The sequence below is a fragment of the Anabas testudineus genome, chromosome 19 (assembly GCF_900324465.2).
Source record: "Anabas testudineus chromosome 19, fAnaTes1.2, whole genome shotgun sequence".
NCBI classification, from domain to species: Eukaryota; Metazoa; Chordata; class Actinopteri; order Anabantiformes; family Anabantidae; genus Anabas; species Anabas testudineus.
Window position 1 is genome coordinate 14502687 of NC_046628.1, and position 11235 is coordinate 14513921.

Genomic DNA, 11235 nt, shown 5'->3' on the forward strand with positions numbered 1-11235 from the left:
TTATCAGGACGGTTCATTAACTGTGTGAATATTAGTAGATCAGTAGAGAATATGCCCCATTATTAAATAACTAAATCATTCTGGTGCCAAGAGCGATGGTAGCTATGCATTATTACAACAGTTAGAATTTGACAAAATGTGCTTGAATAAGCATTTCTGCAGAAGCAGAGAAAATTAATGTTCAGGGAAACACTGTTCTAGGGAAAGGTTTCGTAATGGAAGTGTTCAAAAACAATATACTAAGTTGTATTTTGTTTAGATATGGTCAACTATAGATGATAAAAAGCTAAAGTGTGTTAAAAAACTGAAACAACTGAGCTTCTTCCTCCAATTAACATGAACTGAATATATGTATAAAAAACAAATGAATCTGATGGAGACAGTTTAATCAAACTACAAGTTAAATTCAGATTCTACAGCAAACCACACTGCTTTATAGTTTCCCTGAGTTCTGGTCCAGCCACCATCAGATGATACAACACTGACCCCTAGTGGAGTCTTTAATTAAGTTGCCCTGGGTGAACAAAGATGTCCTAAACACCTATTGTGAAGTGGTGTTCAGCTGACACATTATATGACATCCTCTTATTCCTCTAACACAGTTTTGTTCACAGCTCTGTATCAGTTCCTCTTGGTTTGGACTGTATGTTCAAACTGAGCTTCTGTGACCTGCCTGAACCCTCGCTGCTCTCTGAACGGGTCTAAAAGTGTTAATCGTAGGTAAGTTGGTGCCAGTCTTTACACAGTGTGTAACTGTGTATGTGCTAACATTTTGAGGCTGAGCTGTTTTAGAGCATGAACAAAGCCGGCATCGCCTCATGGTGTCAGGAGCAGTGGTGACTGGTCTCTTCCCTAATGTGTTTGTAATATTTTGACTAACAGTCTTCACAGTGGGGACACAGGACTTGGCCCTCCTGGGATGATCATCATGTGAGTGCCAGAGTGGACATATATGCAGTTTGTGTTTCAGAGGCTGGAGGTCTGCGTGCAGTGGCTCCTGAAGTGTGTGAGGACCCCAGGAGTCTCGCAGCCTTGCGTTCCACTCCATGTTGATGCTGACTTCGTCCGTGCACCGCGCCCTCTGGATGGCATTGACCCTGAGGAGGATGGAGTCCCGTGTCAGAGGATGGTGAAGACCCCTCTTTTTGATCCGTTCAGAAGTTGCCTTCTCGCTCAGCATCAGTGACTGTTGATCAGGCTCATAGTGATCTGTGGCTGTAAAAGAAAGAAATGTTACAACAGGACAAATCTGATCCTGAAATATTTCTGTTACATATACATGAGCATGATTTACTTTGTGTTTTAAATTTAGTGGGACTGGACAGGAAGCAGGGACGGTGAAGCAGGTCAGCTCTCTCTGGCTTCTTGTTGTCGTGGTCATTCGTCGTTTGACTGCATGAAACCACTTGTGCCATGTGATCTGCCCCAGCTGAGGTAAAGGAAAGCTTTCTGTGTGAAGTGCCGGCTTTCTCTGCTGTCAAGCTGTTGTGAGCCACATCACCCTGGCCTCGCTCCGCTGAATCTGTGTAATCCCAGAACACTTTGGCAAACTGGTAGAGCTTCACAGAAGAGGTCGTGTTCACTAATATGCTAAAGGGACAGAATATTAGAGCTGCAAATGAATATTACTACGTAATAGCACTGATTTATAATGCATCTTAATCATTAAACATGCTTCCACAGACCTGTTTTCACTGAAGTGCAAAGACAGCAAACGGCCTGTTTCACTCTCCGCTGTGATGTCTCTCAAACAGTCTCCAGTGAGAAAATTAAAGATCCGGATGATTCCATCCACACAGCCGGTAACAACACGCAGGTAGACGAGGGTCAGAGATTTGACCTCCCTGCAGGAAATTAAACCTATATATTAATATATATAAATATTCTGTGTTTGAGAATACTGTAAAAGGGTGGTTTAAAAAACTACCCATTTATACAAATGTTTCTATTTTTGAGAATAGAAGTGAGAATTTGTGCTCACTTTGGGTGGTCAAAGGTTATGAGGCACTCTTTAGCGCGATAGTTGATGCTCCACGCCATGACCTGACCATTAATGTCCCCAGATAGAAGGTGCCATTCATCTAAGAACAGGCACTTAACGGAGCACCTGTGGCCATCAATCACCTGAGAGAGTAGAGCAAATGCACGTTATATATAAATAATATAATCAAGTGCAGATGATATTTGGCAATTTATTAAAATAGAGGCAGAGAAACATTCTCACCCTGACAAGCGATGCCTTCTCCATGTCCCATATTTTGACAAAGCCCCGATCACAGCTGCTGTACACGTTCGTGGTGCTGATCTTCACACACTGGATGGAGGCTGGGTGCTTGAAATTCAAATCCTCAAAATGCTTCCCTGTGTTTAGATTCCACACTGGTAGTGTGGTAGTTACACTTAGGTCACTGTCGCATAGCAGGAAAAAACTGTGCTCACATAAAAGATGAAGACGTGGGAGTAGAGGCAAAAAGTCCAAAAGGGCTATCGTGTAGTTCCTCTTAGTAAAATCATTGTTTTAAAGTAAAGCTGTAAACCTGAAAAGACTACTACCACACCTTTGTAGAAACCAAATTTGGGATTCTAGGATCTACGGAGCAGAAACCTGAAGCAGAAGCAGGTTTAATAGATAACATGTCTGAGTATAAAGTGAGATTTGAGGTGAATCTGCATTTTCCTTTTATTCTCTGATTTAACATGAGGACAGTATAAAATATTAAAACAATATTAAAAACAATGTATGCTCTCGTTTCCGCAGATTTAATCCTATGTCTGAAAAACGCCGCCTACCTTTTACTAGGCAGTCTTTAGCCCCTGAGACAAGTCTATCAGCATGGACGTCCAGGCAGTTGACAGAGCCAGTGTGACCATACAGCGCCATCTCACACCTGTCCGTCTTCAAATTCCAACACCTACCAATGTGATGAAACCACAAATAAACACCCGTACTATCCCATCTACGGCAGCTTCACATAATTCATCACTGCACATTCAGAACATTTGATTTCTAAGTCTGAGTTGACTTTCCTGTCTCCTCCTCACCTGATACTTGCATCTCCGCTCGCAGTTATCACCAGGTTCCTGTCCTCACAGAGCAGCACTGCCCGAATGCTGGCTACGTGGCCCTTCAACACGGACACGAGCTTTGTTTCGGATGCAACATAAAACAGATGCACCACCCGGTCCTTAGAGCCCGTGGCCATCAGTGTTCTGCCTCTGTAGTCCACCACCCGATGAGAGTCCTCTCTGTGGTATTCAAACACCACCTGAGTTAGATCATTTGTGTGATTTAATGTACATTTAACTTAAACAGAAACAAATCTTTCTCCTGCAAACTAATAAAAAGGAATTAAACACACTAACTTGTTCAGCAGCACTTTGGTAAAATATGCACCACAGTAAACATTTCTCTCTTCCATTTGCACTGTTTTGGTTTTGACTTTGGTATAAGCAGCTTCAAATGGCACGGCCTGTGAAGCAAATAAGACAGAAGACAATCAGCCTAATGATAATTGAATTCTGGTACAAATACCAAGGTACTGGTTTGTTGACCTTTTGGACACTAGGATGAACATCCACTGTCTCCTCATCTGTTGTTGGGATGAGGACTTCAACTAAGTTGGCATAAGTAGGACTCACTATAGTACCAGCTTTGCACCTCTAGAACAGAACAACATCACATTATATCATATCTTATCTTATTATAAAAAATTATTCATCCTCACAACCAAACTTTGAATATAAAGTTCTCTACCATCATCATCGCCCTGATTTGATCCTGGAAATTAGTTCTGAACTTCATTTCCTCCATGGTTTCCTTTGCGAGGTGATGCCAGTGTCTGCACACTTTCTGGCAGCGTCTGAGAGTGTGTTCCTCTAACAGACCTGACAGGAGACACACAGGTACAGTGTCATGTCTGCAGACTCTGCAGTGTCGTTAACAATAACAGTTCACAGTATGACACCTGAACAAACAGTGCAACATTCGTACCTTCATAACAGTTTTAAATGTAATGACAACCTTCTTCAATCTTTTAACTGTTGTATTTGTCTATATTTAACCTATTAGACAGAGGTGATTAGAAGGAGACAAGCACACAGTTTCTTGGCAGAGCTTTGTTGCTTTTACATCCAAGTGCACCCACATGAATGGGATGAACTTAACAAGAACATTCTTGAGTATTTCAGGGACATCCCCATGGCACCATTAGTCCAGCACAGTTGCCTTATGCTTTTATACTCAGTTGCTTGGCTACAATACTATTTGTATCTGGATACAGTAGCTTGAAACTCTTTTGCATCATTTGCAGCATATATAATGTTTTATGTTGCATAAACAGCACATATGTAAACAAAACCACTGAAATGCAGCTAGAGTCTATGAACTCTGCAGGTATTCCTACTGAGGGCCGCAACAGCAAGTTTAGTATTTCATTAGTGTTATCTACACTGTGTATTGACTTACCTAGGATCCTCTTTGACAGATCAACAGGTAGGCAGCTAATGAAGTCTCGGTATCGGCTGACTCCAGACACAGACTTTGAGGATCCAGGGACCACCATAAGAGCAGGATCCTCTGAGTCTTCATTGTCCTGATCGTGTTGATTGTTACTGCAGCTACTCACTGAAATGGGAAATGGGAATAAGTATGATTGTATGTATAAGGTTTAATTAAAAAATGAATAGGGGAGAAGAGTCACAGAGTCAAAATTCATAAACTAGAATAAATTTAAAATATAGTATGTCATGTATGTCTTGTTGTATATATATTTCTCTGTAGTTTTACCATTAAATTGTAGAAACCTTCGTTTGTGTCTGATCAGAAGCACACTGCTCAGGTTGGAGACCATGCGTAAAAGTTCGGGGTCACAACGCGACAAAATACGACACAGATAACGCGACTGTATCCAGTCGGGGCTGCTGCTGAACCAGTCCCAGATCTTATTCATATTGGTGCCAAGTGGTTTCCCGTCCGGAGCTCGTTCTGCGCTGCGGTTCGGGTTATGTTGAGGTGAACCTGGACTTCTTGACCTTGCGTAAGTAAACCAAGTCCAGGACGTGACTCCGAGCACATTCTGGATGTTTGCGAGCACTGGGAGGTTTCTGCAGCGCAAGAGCAACTCCAGCACGAATCTCCTCTTGAATTCATCCGACACCTTCCACGAACACTGGGTGAACCCCGGCGGTTTGGGGGCAAAGACGCACGGCGCGCACACCCCGCACATGCTGGCGCATCCCTCCGCTGTGCCAGAGTTGAGCTCGCACACGGACGCAGTTCTGCCAAATTCGGCCGAGTTCATTTCGATGCTTTAAGTTTGTCTTTCTGTTGGCTCCGTCGTTTCCAGGCAACAGTTGTTGTTTTTTTCCTTTATACGATATAGACAAACATACAGTCATCATTCAGCAGGTTGCCAAGCAACACGTCACAGCAGGGAATAGATGCTGTGTCTGAACGGAGCCGAGCAGGCCCCCCCGCACAGACTGCTTAGAAATGTGACCTACTTTAGAGGCTTACCTTTTTGTTACACTTTTGTTTTTCTGCTCCACTACAGTTCTAAATGGAAATAATACAGGGGCACTTATTTCCCCTTTAGTCATTGTGACATTGTCAGTGTCATTATAGAAATAAAATCAGCCTTTTGACAGAATAAGAGGGCCTATTGTGGAGTTATCACTTTGGGCTTTGAGTAACAAAAAATAATCAGCGTGAAGAAAACATATAGAAAGTAATCATTGATTGTAGTCCAGTATAAAATCAATATACTATAATCGAATGACCTGGTCATTCAGTTTATTCAGGTAGTCAGCCAACCTGTTATCGACCTGACCAACTGCAGCAACCCCAGATCATAACACTGCCCCCACAGGCTTGTACAGTAGGCACTAGACATGATGGATGCATCACTTCACCCTCCTCTCTTCTTACCCTGATGCTCCCATCACTCTGGAACAGGGTAAATCTGGACTCATCAGACCACATGACCTCCTTGCATTGGACAGTTCTTAACCCAGTTTTAGTCGTTTCATCAATCTTTGTGTGATGTTTTCTTTGCTTGACTCATGAGAAAAATTTGACCCATCCTAAACAGATTGACATCTTTTAAGATGGCTTTTCCACAACCACAGGATGCGTCTTCAGACATAGTTGTTTAAGAAATGAGAAGCTGCTCACTGCATCAGTTAGAGTTAAATAACTTGTTGCCAGCTGAAATATTTTGTTAGTTAAATCAAGGTGGTGACTTTTTTGGGGACGTGGCAGTCTATAAAATAACAGTTGAATTCTGTAGGATATAGTAAATATAATGACACAGATAATTCATCCTGTAGCTGTTTAATAATACTACTAGAATAAATTATAATATAAAACCAAGAAAAGCGTGCGCCGCCCGGGAATCGAACCCGGGTCGCAAGAATGGGAATCTTGCATGATACCACTACACCAGCGGCGCAGATGAAGGGAGTGGGCACGGCAGACTATATGTAAGTAAATACAAGACCAGTTATTAGAATTTTCTAACGTGTGCATGGTGTAAAATGTTTATAGTCTCGACACAAATTGTAGGACTAATAAAAAATAATGGAAAAAAGCACGATAGGAAGTAGATAGCTCAGGTCAATTCATTCTTTTATTTTGAAAAGACATTCGGCCCTTATGCTGAAAGAGGTGTTTATTTACTTCCGGAGAAGCATATTGGGTCAATGACAGTTTTGCTTCTGGTTTCTTGTCTCCAGAACAAAACCATATGTCGATGGCTAAAGCTAATTGTTTTAAAGGATAGTTAGCACAATAGTCTGTAGATTATAGTTGTGATTCGAGCAGGTACAGACGTTTATTTGCATTATTTATTTGGACACAGTATAGATGCTAAATGTTTATGCTAACCTTCGTGTTTCTGTGCTGTGATAGCCACATAGCAGTTACTAACTTTAGGGTAGCTACGATAAAGCTGTGTTATTAGCCACAGAACCAGCAACAACACTCATTGCATTTGATCTTAGGAAGTATTTTTCTTATGTAAAAAGTATAGCTTTTTGTTGACCTGCTAAATCGTTTGCTAGTCAGAGATTAGCTAGCTAGATTAATGCGCTAACGTTGGCTGTGCTAACATGTTGTGCACATTATGAGCAGCTTCATTAAAGATTTCCTGATGACTAAAAGTTTCCATCAACTCCCTACAGAGACTGCACTCATGTCGGACAGGAGCAACGGAGTGGAGTGGGTCGAGACAACCGAGGAGGTTGTAACAAGCGAGGAGTGTCTACCCAGTGACACCGACACCTGTGCAGGTACAACATGAGAAGAGCCTGTAATACAAAGCTTTAGTTTAACATTTAAACCACAAGATATAACATGAGTTCATACCCAGCTTTTGTAATAGTGTCTTTGTTCCTCTAGTATTGCCCGTTTTAGAGGCAGCAGAAACACCGATCCAGAAGTTACTGGAAACTGTGGGTCAGGGAGACAACCCTGAGGGAGAAGATGGCTTTTGTAAGCAAGATGCTATTTCTCATCTTCTACTTAATTATATCACAAAGTACTAAACTTACTGAACCTAGCTTCTTAACCAGATAGTAAAAATATACTATTTCATATATATTATCTCATATATTAGCCACAACAATAAAAGTGCCTGCTGTTTTTAATGTTGTGGTGTACGAGATGGGCTCTCTCTCTCTCTCTCTCTCTCTCTCTCTCTCTCTCTCACCGGACTTCTTGGCTATACAACCCCAAATACTGCAAACTGTGATATACTCTTTGTTCTACCACCAATTGATCATATATTAAAAGCACCAGAAACTTTATGTTGTGGCTGATTAGTGTGTAGGAACGCTGTTACAGGTGTATTGGTGATATGGTAGTAGTACTTGGTTACAGTACTTGTTTGTAAGATCATGTTGTTTAATGCAGATCAAGATCACGTACTTTATTCTTCTTTTCCTCCTCTTTCTATTTTCCAGATTGTGAGGAGTGTCTGACTCTTTTCCAGGATCAGAGTGATCCTGCAAACATTAATGGCCCGTCTTTTATTCTTGACTTTCCAACAAGCATGGGTGTTCCCCAGAGAGCCCTCCTCACTCTTCCCTATGGCCTGATGATAGGCAGATCTAGTATTCCCAGTGCGGGTATTGGGGTCATAAATCACGGCCCAGTATTATCACCAGGAATGCATTTTGGACCGTATGAGGGGGAAGTGACAACAAGCGAAAATGCCATGGCAAGTGACTTCTCCTGGGAGGTGAGCTCACATAGTTCAAACACAAATCAGTAAAGTGACATTGTACAGTATCTCAACTTGTAGCTGAAACTATTATTATGACTATTGTGTGCACAACTTTTTTACAGATTTACAAAGGAAAAGATGACTATGAATACATTGATGCTGCGAGAGAATCTCACTCAAACTGGTTAAGGTAAAGCATTGAATTCTGATATTGTAACACAGTGTGTGAGTTTTTGTTTAATCACAGAAAATATTTAAATTAAACTAGAAAAAAGCATCAGCAGGAGTGTTTGTTGACATTTCTATTGTCTATTTTCCATCGTACACAGGTACATTAATTGTGCTCGTAATAAAGATGAGACAAATTTATTGGCAGTCCAGTATAAGGGTAGCATCCTTTTTCACTGCTGTCGCACCATAAACCCTGGAGATGAGCTCATGGTGTGGCCCAGCAGCAAACTTCTCACCCATTTCAGTGCAACTTGGACCCAGATGTGGTTCATAAAGTTGAATGCAGCAGGTACTGTTCAATTTCCCAAGTCACATAAAATTGACAGTTGTTTAATAATGTAATTTTACAGTCAATAGCAAAAAAAATAATCAAAAGACTTTTACAATTGGTAAAATTAGAAGTGGTTCATTTCCCCCTCTCTTTTTAATTGTAGAGAGCAGCTCAGCTGCAACATCTGAGATATTTCTGTGCTCCCACTGTCAGCTGTCCTTCAGTACAGAGGCCTTCCTCCAGCGACATACAGAAAACTTTCATACACAACTTACAGTGGATTGTATCACACATACTGCAGAGGAAGCTCAACCTGGAGATTGCACTTCCACTGCTGACACAGGCCACTCTGCAGCATCCCTGGTGGTATTATCTGCTGATCCTGTTGAGTCTAACACTTGCGGTGATTGCGGAAAGTCTTTCAAACAAATGCCTCACCTCAGGAGGCACAAACTTTGCGTCCACTCCAACAAGCGCCCCTACTGCTGCCCACAATGCAGGCGAACATTTAGCCAGGCATCTGGCTTAATCAGACACCAGCTAGTTCACAAAAAACAGCCTGTGATTAAAGCTCCAAGTCAGAGCAAAACCCTCAGTGAGAATTCTGCAGATCCAGCTGCAGCTGATGAAACAGATGAAATGACTGCAAATGAGAGACTACAGGAAGCAATGGATGTCACTGAAGCTGAAGGCACCGCAACAGGAGAAGCAGAAACATCTCAGTACAACTGTTCTGATTGTGGCAAGAGCTTCACAAATGAAGTTTGCCTCAAAAAGCATAAGACAATTGTTCACAAGAGGTTACGACCATATGTCTGCACTTTGTGTCAGAAGTGCTTTGGTCAGTTCAACGACCTGACCAGGCACCTGCAGTGTCACCAAAAGGGGAAGAAAAGGAAAGAAAAAATAAATCCTCCAGAGGAGTCGAGCGCCATGCCCTTTAGCTGTGCTGAGTGTTCCCTGGCTTTTTCTTCAGTGGACACACTTCAGCAGCACATTAGTGATCATCACTCACAAAACACCACAGTAGAAGATCAAGAGGATGATCCAGCTCCTGCTGATGATGATCAAAGCCACGATCCTGACTTCATTCCACAGCCCTCAGAGGCTGAAACAGTGGAGTCCATCCAAAATCTCCCCTATCAGAGGCCTCAGCGACTTGGAGCTAGATCTAAAATATCTGCCATAACGAAGCTCATAGCACCAAAACGAAGGGCAGACATCTGCAAGAAGCCTTTAACCAGCCCTGCTCAAAGTGAGCAGAGCTGCAATACACAAGATGCATCTGCCGTCAGAAATGGAAAGCTAGCAAAATACAAATGGTTTAGCTGTAATCGCTGTAAACTGACATATGCAAACCCAGAAGATCTGAAAGCGCATAAGTGTGCTTTGAGACAGCACAGGTGTGGCCAGTGTGGGGCACTGTTTAATAAGTCGGGTTTCTTGAAAAGACATGAGAAGACAGTCCACCAAAGTGCTAAATCGTACAGCTGTGACCGCTGTGATAAAGTCTTCACCACGTCTGGCAACCTTAAACAGCACCAGAAGAGCAACACTTGCATGAAGTATCACTGCACATCGGAGCTTTTCCCCTGTTCCTACTGTCAGTTCTCATTCACTATGAAGAGCTACCTTATCAAACACATCAAGAGGCACCACCCTGTGGAGTATCTGTCACAATGTGATTCCGACGGCGTGATGGCTACACTGGAGGAAGAGGAGGGGGAAAAAGAATATAAATGTCCCCACTGTGAGAAAAGCTGTGCAAGTGCCAAAGCTTTCAAATCTCATACATGCTTCCAGCAGGTGAAGGTTCTGTACTTGTGCCCCGATTGTGGAAAAGGCTTCACGAATCACTACGGTCTCAAGCAGCATCAGCGCATTCACACAGGCGAGAAGCCATACAGCTGCCCCCACTGCTCCAAAAGCTTCTCCTACACCGGCCAGCTCAACGTGCACCTCAGGACTCACACCGGAGAGAAGCCCTACCTGTGCACTCATTGCGGTGAGAGCTTTCGACAGTCAGGAGACCTGAAGAGACACGAGCGGAAGCACACAGGGGTGCGGCCCTACAGCTGCCCCGAGTGCTGTAAAAGCTTCAGCCGCCCGCAGAGTCTCAAAGCTCATCAGATGCTTCACCGAGGACAGAGAATGTTCAAATGCACCCAGTGCGGGAAGAGCTTTTCAAGAAACTACCACCTCAGGAGACACCATCAGAAGATGCACTTGTAATCACATCACGTGTTTAAGGGTTTGGAGATGAACTGTGGCCAGTCGAGGCTGAAGTTCTCTGAATGGCCATGTCTGTGTTCAGCTTAGAAGTTTGAGAATTCAGGATATTTTTGAACGTCTTGCACATAACATTATTTGAACGTATACTTAAGTTTGTTTAAAATAATAAGTCGATAAATTGATCCTTGTTATCTCTTGAAATAAAAACAACCAACTCCACCATCACTGTTTGACCATTTATTCCACAAAACATACAATGCAAAGCATGTGCACTGTACA

At 42.5% G+C, this 11235-nt stretch overlaps 2 protein-coding genes and 1 non-coding gene across 3 annotated transcripts; 1 reads left to right on the forward strand and 2 right to left on the reverse strand.

Moving 5' to 3' along the window:
• Positions 1–388: 388 nt before the first annotated feature.
• Positions 389–5300, reverse strand: fbxw10 (F-box and WD repeat domain containing 10). The gene is made up of 12 exons (XM_026351759.1): positions 4787–5300; positions 4466–4624; positions 3755–3885; positions 3553–3660; positions 3364–3470; positions 3043–3246; positions 2791–2912; positions 2225–2379; positions 1982–2124; positions 1686–1844; positions 1295–1590; positions 389–1215 (listed from the first exon to the last, which is right to left on the reverse strand). The coding sequence occupies exons 1-12, from the start codon at positions 5298–5300 to the stop codon at positions 650–652; spliced, it is 2664 nt and encodes an 887-aa protein (XP_026207544.1). The 3' UTR covers positions 389–649.
• Positions 5301–6378: 1078 nt separating this feature from the next.
• On the reverse strand, positions 6379–6449 carry trnag-ccc. Its single transcript has one exon. It is a non-coding gene; the product is annotated as a tRNA-Gly (tRNA).
• Positions 6450–6685: 236 nt separating this feature from the next.
• On the forward strand, positions 6686–11175 carry prdm9 (PR domain containing 9). Its single transcript, XM_026350869.1, has 7 exons — positions 6686–6820; positions 7180–7287; positions 7397–7489; positions 7960–8237; positions 8345–8412; positions 8552–8742; positions 8888–11175. Exons 2-7 carry the CDS (start codon positions 7191–7193, stop codon positions 10954–10956), a joined length of 2796 nt encoding a protein of 931 aa, XP_026206654.1. The 5' UTR covers positions 6686–6820; positions 7180–7190; the 3' UTR covers positions 10957–11175.
• The last annotated feature ends 60 nt before the right edge of the window (positions 11176–11235 follow it).